At 39.5% G+C, this 18,052-nt stretch overlaps 1 protein-coding gene across 3 annotated transcripts in view; it reads right to left on the reverse strand.

The window, feature by feature from the left end:
- Nucleotides 1-3,758: 3,758 nt before the first annotated feature.
- Nucleotides 3,759-18,052, reverse strand: part of LOC114061650 (uncharacterized oxidoreductase ZK1290.5-like) — a 44,906-nt gene continuing 30,612 nt past the window's right edge. The window contains exons 4-9 of one of the 3 annotated variants that reach the window (XR_003572172.1): nucleotides 16,548-16,639; nucleotides 11,380-11,562; nucleotides 10,794-10,853; nucleotides 8,541-8,642; nucleotides 5,846-5,986; nucleotides 3,759-4,062 (exon numbers count right to left, since the gene is read on the reverse strand). Coding sequence is in view for 1 of the 3 variants with exons in the window: in XM_027892327.1 (XP_027748128.1) it covers nucleotides 8,547-8,642; nucleotides 10,794-10,853; nucleotides 11,380-11,562; nucleotides 16,548-16,639 (431 nt within the window). In the remaining 2 variants the exon portion in view is untranslated. The remainder of the gene's footprint in view (nucleotides 4,063-5,845; nucleotides 5,987-8,540; nucleotides 8,643-10,793; nucleotides 10,854-11,379; nucleotides 11,563-16,547; nucleotides 16,640-18,052) is intronic. The other 2 variants (XR_003572173.1, XM_027892327.1) reach the window with 2 other exon arrangements.

Here is an 18,052-nt window from a genome sequence, read left to right on the forward strand (position 1 = left end):
GGTAGGCACAGCAGGGCTATGGCCATATGCCACCTCCGTCCTCCCTCTTACGGGACCTCGGAAGTCACGTTTAAGGAAATACCTGGAAGAGGCTCTTCCATTTTCCCACTCCACCAAGGTGTGTTTTTGCCCTGGCAGGCCCGGTGGTGCCACTCGCACTCTGGTCTGCAGCCTCCTGCGGCGCTGGGTGACTCACGAGCTGCTCCCCCCGGGCAGGCACCGGCCCGATGGGGCGAGGATGGTGCCAGGATGGTGCCAGGCTGCACACCGGAGAGGCAGAAGACAGCACTGACCCTTGAGGGACAGGCTCACTTTCTGCCACTGTCAAACAGCACCAGGTGTTAATGTTTTCACAATGCAAGAAAGAAAAAAAAATAAATCTATGCATGTTCAGAGTATGCTGTAAAATACCTACATGTTTGAAAATATAAAGAGAAGTTTTAAATTCATTTTTTTAATAGCAAAATTGGCAATGGCAACTGCTTACAGTGGTAACAGTTACTACACAAAGAAGTGAGTTTAGGTTTTATAACTCCTTTCTTCAAACTTCTAAAAGAAAAAGTACCTTGGTGTATGTGAAATGCTAACTCTGGTAGTAATCTACCCTTGCACTTACTGCAGAAATTTTCCTCTTCCTTCCTTGCTCTGTTCTTGTTACCTCCAAATTGAAATGCAAAAGAATATCACAATAGACCAGAGCTCAATATATCAGGTCTTTCAGTTCATAGCATCACACTGACCAATTAGCAGTAGCAGTTGTTATGGGGAAGCAGCTTTCCTCTGAAAGACAGCAAGAGTACCCTCAGGAAGAGGGTAGAGGGTCCCTCTCTTATTTATGCTAATAGTCACGCTTCAATTGTTCCACGCCTCTCCCAGAATGACTCAGATAAATTACACTGGCAAACAGACATTAACTCTTCCACCACAAAGCTAGAAACTTGAAAAGATGTTTAGCCTCCTGAGAGCCTGGAGGAAAATACAGCCGTTAAGTTACAACTGTCAGAAAAGGCATGTGAAATAAATCATGCTTGAGGTTGACATATGCATCCCCTGCAACTGCCTGACATACCCTAGATATTTCAAGCTTTTCCCCTTGTTTAGCGAATATACAGAAAATACTAAATAAAAGTGCATTCACTGGGCATTTTCCTCTAGGAAGTAATTCTCACATAATTTTAAGCAAGAGGAACATATTAAAGGAACATGCTTTAATTAAAGGATAGAATGACTCAGGGTTTCATTAGTCAGATGTCCAGGCTTTCATGTTGGAGCTATTGGTTACCAACTGAGAGAAGTCCAATTCAGAGATGTGCCATTCAACAAATTAATTTTCAGAGGCTGTGTAAAATCACAGAATCATGGAATGGTTTGGGTTAGAATGGACCAAAAGCTCATCTAGTTCCAACTGCCCTGCCATGGGCAGGGACACCCCACTAGGCCAGGATGCTCAAAGCCCCATCCAACCTGGCCTTGAACACTTACAGGCACGGGGCATCCATTCTTTATCTGGGCAACCTGTTCCAGGGCCTCACCACCCTCACAGTAAACAATTTCTTACTATCTAATCTAAACCTATTGCCAGTTTGAAGCCATTCTCCCTTGTCCTGTCACCACATGCTCTTGCAAAAAGTCCTCTTCCAGCTTTCCTGTAGGCCCCCTTTAGGTACTGAAGGGCCACAATAAAGTAACCCTGGAGCCTTCTCTTCTCCAGGCTGAACAGACCCAACTCTCTCAGCCTTTCCTCAGAAGAGAAATGTTCTAGCCCTGTGATCATCTCTGTGGCCCCCTCTGGATCTGCTCCAACCGGTCAATGTCCTTCCTGTGCTGGGGCCCCCCGACCTGGACACAGTACTCCAGGTGGGGTCTCACCAGAGCGGAGTAGAGGGGCAGAATCCCCTCTCTCAGTGCTGGCCACGCTGCTTTTGATGCAGCCCAGGACACAGTTCACTTTCTGGGCTGCAAGCTCACATTGCTGGCTCATGTCCAGCCACTAATCCAGCAGCACTCCCAAGTCCTTCTCCATCCCTGGGGGTTGCCCCAACCCAAGTGCAGCACTGGGTAAAATACCCTGGCAATTTCAGTTCCACTCCAAAAGGTTGGGTATTTGTATCACAAAAAGTATCATTAAAATTAGATGACCACACATTTACAGCCCTCTTGACATCTCAGTAGAGAGGAAACTGAAATACAGCTTCACTCTTCTCAGCCAAATGAAGCCAGATCAGCTGGATTTGCACTGAAAGCCGTCTAAACCCTCAGAGATGATAGGTTAACATGGCTCAAACTGCACAGGTTCTAGCCTGCTTCCCAGGGCTGAAACACAAACACAAGTAAACTCAGATTGGTCCAGCCAACTCTACCAAAAGTGTAGATGCTGCTAAATGTTCAGCGAGAGGGTTTATACCAGGGTTACACTCCATCCCCCCCAACAGAACAAGCCACCAACAGAATGAGAACTCTTTTTCTCAGTACCTCTCCAGCTGCCAGGTCCACTGATAAGGAAGCTTGTACTTGTATGAAATACGTACAGAAATCCAGTGTATACACAGCTCCTTTGAGAACTCGGCTTGGAATTGCCTACGGTCAGAATAAGGAGAAAGAACAACGCAATGTTAGTCATGCAGCATTTCAGAAATAACCAGAATGCAGGTCTCAGTCAAATGCCAGCAGGAGAGCTGCACACATCAGAACACTGAACCGACATGTAAGAGCCGCTTCACCTGGGTAAACTGGTTAAAAAACTGTTTTGCAACATGTCCACAAGCATAAAGAGGCAAAGGCATTTGTTCACAGGGATCCTGAATATGTATATACTCCCGGGTACTTGAGTGTTTAGGATGAGCAGAAACTCATGTTTCAGAGCCCAGCAACAACAGCAACATAACACCAACTGCCTGTGACAATCAAACTCATGGAATTTCCAATGACAGCTTAGTGTGGTGAGGATTGCAGGAGCATGGCTAGTCACAGGGCAATTTCCTTGCAGGAAAACGCTTTGATCGTGTCAGAAAAGCAGCTGTAAGCTGGGGTCCACCCAGTGCCTGCATACCAACACTGACTGGTGGCCTCTGACACCACCAGGAGATCGTACTCTCCCAGTGCTAACGCTGCTGGACAACTCACCATTGCATCAGAGGAGTGGCTGAACACTACCCATCTGGAAAAGATAGTGAAAATCCCCGCAAGACAGATGAGCAAAGGATTTGTCTGCAACACGTCATTCTTTTGTACCTCCAAAAATCTTTATCCATAAAAGCAAAAGGTTCTTTTAATCATTCTGACACAATTTAGACCACAAAGAGAGCCATTCCTCCCTGAAGTGCTGGGTCTCGACTGGGGACCCTTGAAAGAGGACCAAGGGAGCAGGTCTGATCACCAAGAAAGTATCCAGAGTGGCCTCCAGAATCTCCCAAAATTCTTATGATTACAGGAAATATCAAAAACAGTGAAAAAGTAAAATTCATATTTCTGCAGCAATCCCTGAACAAATATTCCATATTTTGAATGATTTGTCAAAATTTACATGCACTGTAGCATGCTCTCATGTGTGCCATTAAGTAACTAATACTTCTCAAAATCTGTAAGCTGGTTTGTTCCTATGGGTTCAAATGACACCTTAAATTAAGTTACATGCAAGCAGAAGAAAATTACAATATTTTGAGATAACTCAACATATACTGGGGGGCTATACCAGAAAGTTCAGAGAGAGCACAAAAAATGTAAAGATTTCTGTATCTGTAAGAAAGCAACATAGAAAAGAGTAAATTAAATTATTTTATTAATATGTTAACATAACAGTAAATACAAACCATTGATACTGATTCTTGAGTGATAATTCTTAGGTATTCTCTGAGTATCTAAGAGAACAATTCAGATTTATTGTTCAGTTTAAAATGAATTAATGCTTCAGTTGCATCACTTTTGCGATTTAAATTAAATTTAAAACAATCTGGTTTTAAATTATTGTTTCCACGGGGGATAGGTTAGATGAATTAATTTTCTGTTGATATTCGTAGTGTTCAAAAATTCCTTATCTTCTTTCCTCAGATTAAAATCAAAAACCTGGTTTGGAGGGAAAAAAAAATGATGAGAACATTGCAAAGACTAAAGCACACATATGTGTTCAGTATCAGCACTCTCCAACTTCGATGGCCTGTTTTTTTGTCCTTGATATTAATCATTTGTGTCATTTGTAATCATTTATAATCATTTCCTATAGATGGAATCAGTCCGATGGGATACTACAGATGGACAAGCAGCCAATGATAAATACAAACAGTGAGGCTGCATCGTTTATATCATATTCATATAGAACACAGATTCACTACAAGGTAGTGCAATTATTTGGCCTTTTTTTTTTGCCCAAAAGGACAAACATCTTATTGGAGGCTACAAAAAGTGCCAAAAAATTAGGTACAGAAAAAGTCTCCCAGCACAGCAACACAAAAAACTGCTGGGTTGGCTTATCTGTAATTTTTACCCAATGCACAATAGTCAGAGGTGAACTTCAAAGCTTTGGAAGAGGTGTGGCAATGTGGAAAGAGTTAACTGCTTAGATTCAATCAGTACCAGCAAGAGCTATGCCACCTTTATCCCCATTTTCAAAAACATGTGTTAACCACAGTGCAAAAAGTGGGGCAAATATTATGCAGTCTACCTGGCTTAGTGAATTTGTGAACTTACTAGTATTACAGTTTCTGTATTACACATGCTAGTCAGGAAATATGCCTTGAAAGCCATGTTGGGGGACAGGTGTGATAGAAACACTTCTGCAGCCCAACTAAAAAAAAATTCTTGAATATGCACCTTAAAACCCCATTACCATTTTTTTCCAATGAAACATTCTTAGGTGCCTTCATTTCCAGTAATATAAAAGATGAAGATCAGAAAGAAGCAAGAAAAAAAAAAAAGAGAGGGAGCTACTCATTATGCAGGAAACTACTTGGATGCACAGAAAATGGTCTCACACTTTCCACTGAGTTTTAGTTTATATTTTTCTTTTCCTTATATGTTTCAAGAGAGTTCTGTTCCATTAGGAGCTCCTGCAAAGGCAGCTGACTGCAGTTACGTAGATAGCACTGATAAATTGTAGCTTCTTTTAAATAATGGTTTAACTCAACTAAAAAGGAGTGCCCCAATCAGTCAGTACCATAAATGACCTATTTGATAGGGAAAAAAAAAAGTGCCTTCAGTTTTCTGATGCTATTGACAAGATGATGGGTTACATGGATGAAATGGATGCATTGCTGCATCTTAAAAAGTCATTGTAGAAAGGTGGAAAAGTTTTCTCTTTAGAGAAAGTTTGTTTTACAGAAATAAGAGCAAGAGAAGGAATTTCAACCCTGGGGAAGAATATGCATATAATTTCAAGAATTCACTTGAGGGATAAATTCTGAGTTTAAAATAAAACAAAACCTTAAAAAATGAGCACCTCCAGGCTAACTGACAAAGAATAAATAAAAAATGAAATTAAAATTCCTGATTTTGTATGTTCAGCACTTTTATATCCTTTTGGTCTTCCATGTTCTCCTTCTGTTACCAAACATCACTCCTCCCTGCTGCTCCAAATGTTGCTACTGTTCACTTACTAATTTCTTATTAGTTATCTTACTTTGACCAATGTTGTCAGTACTTTAAAAAGGTTCATTTAGAGGAAGGGATGAGGACTTATTCTTCAGCAGCCTTTGCTTAAAATCTATTGCCACAAGAGTTAGACCAATTCATTTGTGGAGAGGAACATAAAATATGACCCCACTGATTCTGTCTTTGCCTCTGCAACCCTGACCAAAAGAGGACTTACTCAATGGTTCTTAATTAACAAATACAGTATAAAACTTGTTAGTACCGTATTCAAAGGAAGAGGCTCCAGTGACTTATCTGAAGGACACAGGAGATAACAAGTTCCAGCCTCCTGGGGCAATTAATAGCTTCTAGCACAAAACAATGGCTCTTAGTGAGGCACAATGTGCAAAACTGCTCATCCCACCTGGGAGAAAGATAGCTTGGGTCAGCTGAGCCCTGGCACTGAAAAAAGCTTATTTTCGCCTTAGATTACACTTGACCTTGTACACAGTTAAAATTAAACTCTTCTGTAGTTCTAAAGCCACTACTTGATAGCAAAGGAAGTGCTAGGAAAGATTACAAAATAATAATAATAGTGAGAAAAATAACACCACAGAAAAAAAGTTCTGAACCAACAACAGTTAAGAGTGAATATAGTTAGAAAAGTATCAGATTAAAACTGTAACTTGCCACATCTATTCCTTAAGAATAATGCTTTTTTAGTAATACTATTTCTGATTATTCCTTTAGTTACTCAGTGCACTGCTTAGATTCCATGACCTAGATTAAGAAAATGGTGGTTTGACTTCCTAGCAAAAGCAAATGCAGACACAAAAAAACACTGTAAAATCTCTTTGACAGAAGGAACAGTGAAATATATTAGTGAATTCAAAGCCATCCTCACTGTAGCCTAAAGTCACCTATGTGGGGCATTTGCAAGAAAATCTGTTTTAATTCCATTTAGCTGAGAACAGGGAGGTCATCAGTCAGAATTAAGAGCTTAGAACCCACAAGGTTTCTAACCAACAAGGGACCTCTAGCCACATAACTAAGCCTTACTGATCCTGGTCTGGTAATACTGGAGCTAGAATTTGCTAGCACATATAAAGATTTATTATGAATCATTCATGTTGGGAGTAGCATGTTGATGTGATGTCTGTTTCTTCAGAGAGAACCAGAAGTGAAATTACAAATCTTGTAATTTCTGAAAGTCTTCACTACCAGAAAAGCCACAGTGAGTATTAGGCCCATGAGTCACTTCTAGTCCTCATTTTATGAATTCAGATACACTGTAAAGCAAGGAGTCCCTCAACACCACAGTTTGAATGTTTTTCCATATTGCTAAGGTGTTGCTCAATAAAGTGACTTTTCAAAAGTAGTATTAGCTGATAGCCAATGGTAGAAAGGTTTATTTCTGGACAATCTCTCCAACTTTCACTTAGTCATTGCCATCATTTTATGCAAAAGCTAAAAAAAAAGCCAAAAATTACCTTAGTTTTATAAATGAGCCTTACTGTTTGGAACTATTGAACCCCTCATCCCAACAGTTAAGCCAGGAACTTGGCTGTTCCTAAACACCTCAAGTGCCATTCCCAGACCCTGAAGCACCCCAGACTGCAGGCCATGCTTGACACTCCAGAAAACAGCCTTGCTGTGGAGCTTGGGCATCTTTCTTGAAACGTTAACACTGTACAGGTATTAGTGAGAAACATTTCATACAATATTTTTTTTAATAATAAATAATACATTCATGGTTTCAGAGGCAAGACTTGACAAATTTTTATGGAAAAGTTTACCAGGAAAAACTATCCAAATACTCTGTGGAGCTGTTATCAGAAAGGTAAGTTTGTCTGTATTTTAGCCAAGCTCTACTTGGAGGACATACAATGCAGGCAAGAGTATATGACTGCTGTAAGTCACTTCTTGATAAAAAAGCTGAGGAGTTTTGTTTCACAATAAGGCTAAAGCAGAACCGCACTGGGAAAACTGCCTCAGGAAGTCCACACACAATATAAATCATAATCAGATTTTCAATACCTTTCTAGACACAGGAACTCCTAAAATATCAACCCAATGCAACTGAAGTTGACTACTCAGCCAATAAACTATGCAGGCATATTTCTCCAAACAGATCTGTAAACTACATATATCTCTATTTGTCTCTTTATATAGATACCCATTTTGTAAAAAAATCTGAGCAACAGTATAGTCTGTTAATGAGATTTACTGGGCAAACCCAAAGTGAAAGCTAAACTAATTCTCACAAAAAGCTCACCAAATTTTCTGTAAGTAATAACAAAGATGCCTCTTCGGCTCTCAGAGCTCACAGTGCAACTCTGCTGTGCAGATACTTGATTAGTAAAGGGCTTCTCTGGAAAGATTTCTACTTTGTTATATCTACAGGCTACTAAGTAATATGCATAGAACTCTCTGAGTCAATGCCATATGCATAAACCTTTTTTTGGTGATGCTCAGATATTGCATATTACATAAGATTGTATTTTTGGTGGAGATTTGCAGTTTATTGTAAAATATAAATACTGTTATGATACCAACTTTTTTTTTCACCCACCTTTTCCTTTTTGAAGATTCTACTTCTAACAAAGTACTTGAAAAATTATTTCTTCCTTAACACCTGTGTTATACAGTAGCAGGTAGCATTTTTTCCCTACGTTTTTCAAGAAGGGATACCTCCTCATGCTCTTTGATTAAATGGCCTGATGCAGGGTCAATGGTATAAACAAGAGTCTTTGCATGGGCTTCAATGAACTAGGGTAGAGGATTTGAGATGGGAATATAAAATCTCTGTGAGGGTAGTAAAAATGTGCCATCCTCAAAAATATCTTTTGTGTGTTGTCGATGTTAAGGATTTCAAAATAGTTATCACTACTAGCACACGTTACTATCATGATTATATTCATACCGTAACCTTCCCTGAATTTCAATTACATGATCACTGAGAAGGAAAAAGTTCAAACCTTCGTTCACTCAACAAGGCTTGGATCCCAGGAAACATGTCTGCCATCATGCATTCCATTCAGAATTCCAACATCATCTTCTGCTATTGTAAAATCAAACACCTATGGGGATGTATATACAGTTAGCTTCATGAACACAGACAGAAGCAGCAACTTGCTATAAATTCTGATATTTGACTGACCAAGATTCATTTAAATGTGAGGCAGAAGTTTTCTAAATTTTTGCTTCTGGAAATTCTTCTTATATTTTGTCCCAGAAAACCACTCCATTAAGCTGACAGGCTCCATTGAGTCCTTTGCTCCCGAGTGATTTTTATTTGTAGACTCTGTTAAGTCGATTCTGTAGCACTCTGGCCTCAGGCAAGGGACCAAGACAAGAGCAGTATCAAAGCTCTTTTAGACAGCACTTGTATATTGGCACTGCTAGAGGTACAGGAATGCCCTGACTGCAATCCCTTCAGGAATCTGAGCTCCATATTTCACTTACATCCCAATGTTCACTCTAGAATGTTACAGTTCTTTTCCTCAGACCTTTAGCCAAAAAGAATTTTTAGAAAGTATTAGGACATTCACAAAGCTAGCAAACCAAAGGCTGTATCTATCTTTTCTACGATTCTGCCTTGACAAAGCCCTCACAGATGAGCTAATACGGAAACAGTGCTCCAGTGCCTCAGTACTAACTCCAACCTGAAAGCCATCACCTGTCCCCATGCACAGGTTCTTACAGCCACTGGCATCTCCTATGCTGAGACCTGCAATGTGGAATTACCGTGTCAGTGGTTTCTCAGTAGGTGTCTTCAGACATTATCATCAGAAAGTTGGTTCTGTTGTCTTTGTCGGAGCTCCTCCATGTTCAATAAAAAGATCCTGTGGATCCTGAACTGCTGCCAAATGAGCTCCTCCCATCCTGCATATCCAGCAATCACTGTCTGCTGCAATGACCCTTGTAGTCAAACCTCAGTGCTCACTGCAGCCTTTTAAACCTAAAGCAGGGACCTGTCACACAACTAGAAACCTATATATTATCTGCTGAGGGTTAAATGAGAACTGTACTTTCACCAGCTTGACCAGAAGTGGTAGAGACTCAGGCCAACACACTGGCATGGGGAAAAGAAAGAAAATGTTTTAAACAACACTCGAAAACTGTGCCAGTTCCCTCTTCCTCTCCATCTTAAGTGTTTTAAGCTGTGCTGCAACACATTCCCTCAGTTTTTGGTGGTGCCATAGAGTAAACTCTGTAAGAAACAAAATTAATCTGGATTTAAAATATCATTGGGGAAAATAAAATAAAAATAATAAGGAAGGATTTTTAACCTGGTTTTGTTCTCTGATCTGGTTCACACTACAGTACCACAAGCAGCTGCGCTTGTACCACAGAAGGCTGTGTGCATGTCAGAATAAATAGTCAAGGCAGGAGCTATATAAACAGGCATGGCCACCAGCAGAAATCCTCATTAAATGTATACTGATTTGTACCTACACACAGACACACACACAGATAAAAATAGGAGACAGAAGTTTCCTGTCTTGCAAAGTTTCCTCCTGATTTGCCAAACAGTGCATACCCCAATGATATTTTTGGAAGTAACAATAAGGTTGTTGTGGTTTCACCTCCCCCAAAGAAAGCACACTTTCAGATTAGAGAAATGGAGAGAAAAAAATCAAGTAATGAATTAAAACAATTTGGTATGAAAAGGAAACTAAAAAAAGGGTGAGGAGGAGGAATCATCCTCATGTGTGCCCTTTTTATTTGCCCATCCCCTTCATGCTGGGACCTTTTCTGCATGTTGAGTAGAAGGAAAAAGACAGGGGAAGAGTCAGCTCTGGCAGGACTGTGATTTCTTGGAAGGTCTGCACCTCATAGAGAGAACCCTAAGTGAGTTTTACAGCTTTCACACAGTGTTATACACAGCTCCTTCCATTTGACCTGTGCACCTATCACAAAAAGGACCAAACCATAACCAGAGTAGGATGTTCTACAACCAGTCAAGTCATAAATAAAAAATATTAATAATAAAAACCAACTACAAAAGGTCTTCTGTGGACTTTTCCTTATACACACTGACTAGCTCTTGGTTGATTTCGGATATTGGTTTTCTACTATATTACAGTAATTTTATGGTACCATCATTTGCCAATTTTAACTGAGTTACTCCAGTATAAAACTGGCATAGGAAAGTGGGAAGGCAAACCAAAGTATTAAAATCTGCTATTTGGATGTAAGTCAGACTTGAGTACATATCCAAATCTTACCTTGCAGTTTTCCTCTATCCTTTCCGCTTTTGTTGACTTTGGAATAGTGACAATCCCATTCTGGAAAACATAATGCTTCTTATCATTAAAACTTACACAGTTTTGAGGAAAATGATCTCTCTTCAAAACATTTCAAGATATTCCTCATGTCTTCTGATGTTTTCATTTCATTTTTCAGGGGACACTGACATTTCTATATGCCATTTGCAACAGCAGTTATATACACTGCATTGATTTCCAACACAGATTATGTGCTTTATGTCAACTTAAAACACTATTTCATTCTTTAGTACTTCATGTTGAGTGACAGAAATGGAATGACGCCTGATAATGCTTGTAACACTTACTTTGAAAACATCTCTTATTAGTACTTATTCTCTAGAACCAGATTCTTTGCATATTTAAAATACTGGCATGATTTGCCCTCTACATTCCAAATTTCCAGTACAGCAGTTAATTCACACAGTATCAACACAGAAAGGCAGAAACACTTTCTGTATAAATTCTGGTTTGATGCACAAAACCCAAACTATTTGCATTCTTTTCCTGAGAAAGGAGACACATTTTTGTTACCTCCCTCCATTACCTGTATGCTCCAACGTATGCAAATCTGTGCTGGAGTTCTGCCGTATTTCTTTGCCATCTGAATGATAGTAGGATGAGTTAGTGCTTCCCCTTTGGCCAAAGGACAGTAGCCTTCAAAGACAATATCTCTGCTCTTACAGTAATCAACCAGCTCCTGAGGTCGTTGGAAAGGGTGGTATTCAACCTTAGATAAACAGAAATAGACTTTTGGTAAAAATCTTGGGAGTACATTTTGTAGAAAACATCATTGATGAAAATATTTTTTCTTTCTTGTTTTAAAAATACAACATGAGTGAAATCACTGTTTCTTGAAAGTAGATGTAAACATTTTAGAAGACACACAACGTATATTAATCACCAAGTATTTTGCCTGGAATTGGCACAATTTACTGTGTATTTTATGTTTCCCTCTGAAGCAAGGCGCAAGTCTGCCTGACTTGCAGTTGGACTTGCACTATTGTTGTGATCTGTGTTTGAGAAATGCGTGCCAACGCACAGTGCAAGTCAGCGTCAGGTCATTTTTATTGGAGCTTTGAGACTACCTTCTCTTCCCCAAATCTACGTCCTTTCCTGCTGGAGTTGCGCAGCCAAGGGGAGGGGGCTGAGCAGGGACTGATCTGCAAGAGACCAACCAGAACAATTTGCTTAGGATGAGGGCCTGACCTTGGAAGCAAAGCCTGTTGACATGGATTGTGCATGGAAAATCCTGTATTCTAATCACTGTCACCATAAGCTTATGCAGGGAAGCAATCTTGCTGGGGAATGAAGTGTGAAGGGGACCCTTTGTAGGAAGGTAGATCACAAATTGCCAGGAGACAGTCAAAAGAGGAAAAGTAACAAGTTAAAAAGACACAGTTGTTGGGAGCAAAAGGAAACAGAATTTATTGGAAAGTAAGGATCTCAGAGGAGCCACGTATTCTGGCATGTAGTTAAACCCAAAAGAGAACCTCTGTAATATTCCTTAATATGGTATTTAAATGAGTATTTCACAGTTTACTCATTCTAAGCAGCATACCTTCCTCTGCTTTCAGATGAAAATGGGTAGTGTTTCCTTTTACAACATACATAATCATGTTATGTATTTTTGTGACTGGTCATCACCATTGTTCCAGGGATCGAACTCTTGCGCATTTTGAGGAAAAATACTCTTCTGAACAATTACCTCAACACATGGAATCTGGAAAATTTCTTCTGCCACAAAGAGGAAAAATGAACGTTTCCTGTTTCTCATCTTTAGTACATGTTGTCTTTGCAGACAACAATAGTCAGAACAATAGGCTGGCAGTCATTCAACGTGTGCTAAGAAAAAACCGTGCCCCTGGAAGGCTGGGCTGAGTCAGCCTAGAGCCGCTATGATCTAAATTACTAGGTGGACTCGGGAACAAGGTTCAAGCAGCAGACATCCATGTCTTCAACCTTTGATGTTTCTTGACCTTTGAGTACCCTTTTTATTTCATGTTTATACGTGTAAGAGCAGTGTTTAGGTCATATGATTATTCACTTGCTTGCACCTGAGCTGACTACAAAATATTCTCATTGTATTTACGCGAAACTATGAGGGGAGAAATGAAAGAGCAAGCAGGGTGTACTACTTGAGTAATAAGCAATTTTAGGAGACATTCTTTACACTAAGTATAGCAGATAATGTAGATTAGAAAATATTAAATAAAGAAGGATATATTTTTATGATCAAATGCTGAAAAATCTGCAGTGCCCCTATGGCATCATGTGACTTACATATAACTGCAAGCAGAATTTATCTGCTGGTTTAGTAAGATTTGAGGCAGCACAGTCCCAGGCTACACCAGAAATGTTTAAAGCAAGAGCAGCATGCTGAGATGTCACCTGCCTGCTTCACAAGCAGAATACACAGCGACAACAACTTCCCACCTGGGAAGATTATACTTTGTGCCTTTCACTGAACCAGGAATCTCCCAAATTTTGTGAAATGAGTTTTGGCACAAGCAGTTCTGTGTTAGTAGCAGCAAGTATTTTTCTGCTTGAATATATTACTAAAATAATCAAATGTATACAATAAAATAAACACTTTTGAATTTCCTTTTTTCTGAAAGCATTCTGGAAGGTTCTGGTAGCATCAGAATGGAAGGGACTAGGACCCTGAGCTACAAGAGCCATAAGGTGAGTGGCCAGCATGTGCTTCCCCTCAAAACAATAATTCCTCCTTCCTGCCTGGCCCCACCCTTGCCATTTTAGTCACCAAGCTTTTCTGAGGCAAGGGCTGTCCAGCACATGGTGGTAGAGGAAGATCTTGATCTTTTCTGGCACTCTGCCCTGAGTGATTTCTGCGTAAAAACTGGCATTTGTTATATAAAACAGTTTGCAGTTCACATGATAGAACTTTTCACAGCTGATAGTTGGTCAGGGGGCCCTCAGGGGACCCCTGAATGCTGTTTTTTTCATAGCAAAATGGGGAAAAGCTGAGTCTAATAACAATTTTGACACATGGCCCTAGAAAGTTATACCTCAGATGACGGTACACAAAAGCCTTATTCTTTCCACCCTGCTGTGGATCATTTCACCTGGTAAAGTTTCCCTGCATCTGGAATTCAGTAATTTTCTCAATTGGAATGCTGAGTTTTACAATTATTTCTCTTTATAAAACTAAAATACGAGCCTATAAATATTTTATCTATAGAGGTACAGTTCAGGTGAGTTTATGTACAAAGGAGTTGTTTCCTAATGCCTTAAATACATTTCTACCTTGTACAAATTTACACAGAAAAGCTCAATATTAATGGCAATATCAACAACATTACTAAATCTTTCAGGTATTACACAGTAATATGCACCTCTCTAAGAGTGAAAAAATATGATGAGCATTTCTACATGGAATTCAGAGAGGAACAGTTTATATTTGCTTTCAGTGTATCACTTTATTAAATGAAACATATATATTAATTAAATACTTACAAAATGTATTTTTTTCCCTAATGAGTGACAGGCCTACAAGCCTTCAAAGAGACTTCAAAGATTTCTTTGAGCATAAATCCAAACTTACTACTGCCAAGTCAAATACAAACTCTGGAACACAGACCTGACACTTGCAGGTTATAATATTCATTCTACAGGATAAAGTATTTTCCATCATTTTACAAGGTATTTAGCAGTACTTTTAATAATATATTGTAATTTCAAAAGGTGCTTGCTTAGTCATAAATACCTTAATAATACTATCTTCTTGAAAAGACAGACCTTTCCTACTTCTTTAAAAGCCATAAGGATATTGTTGGTTTTTTTTCCAGGAACTGAGAAGAAAGCAGTACTTAACACTTGGTTTGTAAAACAGACATTGATGCTTACTTCTCCTGCCTTCCTACTTCCTCCTCTTCACAGAAAAAACAACTTTCAATTTTAGCATCATAAGAACTGTTGGAATTGTAAGAACACCCTAAATTCTGACAGGGAAGTGATTTTTCTCTGGTTGTTTTTTTACATATTTAGACTTTGTATACAGTGATTATTTGCAAATGTTTTGTATTTCAAAATAAGTCCATTGAAAGAGCACACTATTTTACACATAAATATAGCAAAAAAATGGTATTATAAACTGTGGAAAGTGAAATAAGAACTCAATACAGCATTTCCAGTTCCAATTTGAATTTAGGAATTCATTAGTTATTTGATGGTGCTTAAGTAATGTCACCATCAGACTCAGTAACTTTCCAACACTAAGCAAGAAACAGAATAAATACTCTGAGAATAACCTGAAGTATGGTTTATAAAAGGTGTAAATTAATGCTATAACAAAACTGTTCCAAGTGTAGCACTTCGCAGTGGCATGGATATTTCATGGCTGGGTTTTGTATTAAATTCAAAACATTGCTGTGCATCACCTTAAAGAAATGATTCTCCCACCCCCAGTATCGCCACCACCTCAACACTGTCTCCACAGAAAAAGAAGTCTGTCAAATAGGACCAAGAAACAATCTGTCTCCATGAATACTACTGACACAGCAAGACTGACAACATTTGGACATTGGGGTAAGAGGAAATTTGAAAAAAATTCAAGAATTCACTTTTTTCTTTGCAGTGATTTAGTAGGACCCTGAAAAACTACTCTCGTTTAACAGTCAGTAACAACTTGTGCCAAATTCTAGCAAGACTTCTGTAAATGTGCATTTCTTGAACCTTGGCAAACTCACTGAGTCTGAAACAGTCATCAACCTGCCCACCTCAACACGTATTTCAATGGCTTATTTTGAGTAACTGAATGTAAATATTTTATAGGGGTCTATGCTAATTTAACATTGCTCATAATTGTCCCTTAGTAACCTTCTGTCTAGTGGACAGCTAAAATCAGAGCTGTTTGGTTCTGACAGTCACACTCCGAGCGACCTTTTTATGGCTGTTAAAGACATTAAACCACCAACAGCTGCCAGAAATCCTGACCACCTGTACAAAGGGGGAAAGCATGTGCCTGTACTCCATCCATTGCAGGTCCCACGTCCATGTTAGCACAAGCACCCTTTCTCTGGCAGGAGATGGTAGGAATGGGAGCATGAACTTCCAGCACAGCTGGAGGCAGAAACCTGCAACAAGGGAAGGGTTGTCAAGTGCCCTGGCAGGGTGCCGGTATGTAGGTGGCCGTTTTATATCTGCCTAGGGCAGCAAAAAAAATTGTGCCAGGGTTGTCACAGCACCTGCCTAAACAAGGAGTTCACTGAATTTAATGTGATCTTGAAATAGGAAATAAGGGGGGAGCAAGGGAAACAGCACCCTTGCATGGATATGTAATTACCTGAGGTTTCTGGTGTTGCTTAGAGGAAGTGCAAAAGCATCTGAACACAGGCTTTCCAAAATCCTGCTCTCTCTGGAGATGCTAAATGTTCAGTGCTCCTTGGATTTTATTTCTTGACTGTTTTATCATCAAAAACTGCCACAGGGATCGTTTGTTTGTGTTGTAAAACCAGACACAAACAAGTAGCTTGGGAGAAACTGGGGTGGAAAATAGGAGGAAGGACTTCCCTCCCCTTCAGGTCATCTTCCTGAATGGTTTTCAGCATGTACACAGAAATAAAAGGAGAAATCGGATGACTAAGGCTAGTTTGGGCGTAGCCTTTCAGACACAGGGGTGGGGAGGAGGTTGTTCACCAAAAAACCAAAGTAAAAGCCCAAACTCCGACACTTTAAATACATTTATCCACTCACCTGATTAACATGTGGAGTAATCCCACAGTCTTCCTTTAGTTGCTCAAGATGGCTGATAAGAAAGTTGCTTACGCCAATTGATTTACACAAACCTAATGAAAAACAGAACAAGAAAACATTTTGGGACAATCCCAACCATTTGGGAGGATGATTTGAAAACTACCACTTTCAAGAGACAAAATGATTGCTCGCATCATTTCTGCAGAGCAAAATACTGCAAAGAAACGCAGAAAAACAGCACCAAAATCTAGTTTGACAGTATTATCTGAAAGCATGGTTCTGTCACAGTCACATTAGGAAATCCAAACACACTGGAAACTCCCCAGTGTATAAAAACTCCAGGCTAAATTCTGGGAAAGGCTGATGTAGTATAAGCACAGAACAATCGGACTCCACCAGAATGAAAAGAAGGAAATGGTGTTCCAAGCAGCTTGCCAAAACTAAAGAAAAGTGGAACATTTGCTGAAGACTAATAAGGTATGAGCAAAACAGCACAAGGACACGCAGCCCAAATGAACTATGTCACACTGCTTATACTTCTATTAGATCACTGCAAGATGTTACGTAAACTCGGTGCAAAATCTTCAATTAAACGAGCAATGTCTAACAAGAACCACAAAGCTTACAAATGCAGCTAGATTTCTCAGCTCCTGTTGACATGCAAATAAAGTTAAATGGGACCCAGGAGATATGAAGGTTATTTTTTAAATAAGCATGTGTATAAATTAAGAGCTGACAGCCCTAAAATCAGATGTCTTTCCTGAAACCTCAGATATGATAAAGGACAACTCCCAGTCTTGCCCTGCCACATACACACCTCAAGCCTGACTTGTTTGGGATAGTATGGTCCTTATTCTGTGCTGGGAGGGAAGCCAGGCTGGTAGGGGTCTCCTTGGGCTGTGGATTCTGTAGACCACAACTCAGACTCACTTCTTCAGTGGGTGATCTTTGTCTGGATTGACTTGATCTGCCTTTCGGTCTGTAACTCTGTGGATGGAAAGTCTGTCTCAAGGTGTGTGAACACAGAGTTCTGATCACTGTTAATCCAGTAGTTCTTTGAGCTGGCCAATTCTATAAATGTATAGGCATGTGTGCATCTGCACCCAAATAAGAAACTAAATTTCTCTAGTCCTCTAGGAAATTCTGTGAAGCCACAGTTTACTGCTAAGTCTTATAAGCAGATTGTTAAAGCCCTGGAAAAAAAACCAACCAGCTTTCACATACTTTAGCAGCACAAGCAGATAAGATGCACAGCAGCCAAACCTGCTATGACACATACTATCACTTTTTATTGTGGCTTCTTTTGTAGAATACCAAAAGCAGAAAAAATACATTAACAACTAAAGTGCTGGACATCTTTCCCTTACAGAAATTATCATTGTTCAAGATGTATAACATAATTAGGTTAAAATCTGCACTATAGTGATTTACATAATTTGTATGTAATCTGCCAGAAGGACCAAAACCTGAGCTTTTGACAAACAACCCTGGAGTGTCAACACTAA

Source organism: Empidonax traillii, unplaced genomic scaffold, assembly GCF_003031625.1.
Source record: "Empidonax traillii isolate 1590-97213 ecotype Southwest subspecies unplaced genomic scaffold, ASM303162v1 scaffold347:size1123457, whole genome shotgun sequence".
NCBI classification, from domain to species: domain Eukaryota; kingdom Metazoa; phylum Chordata; class Aves; order Passeriformes; family Tyrannidae; genus Empidonax; species Empidonax traillii.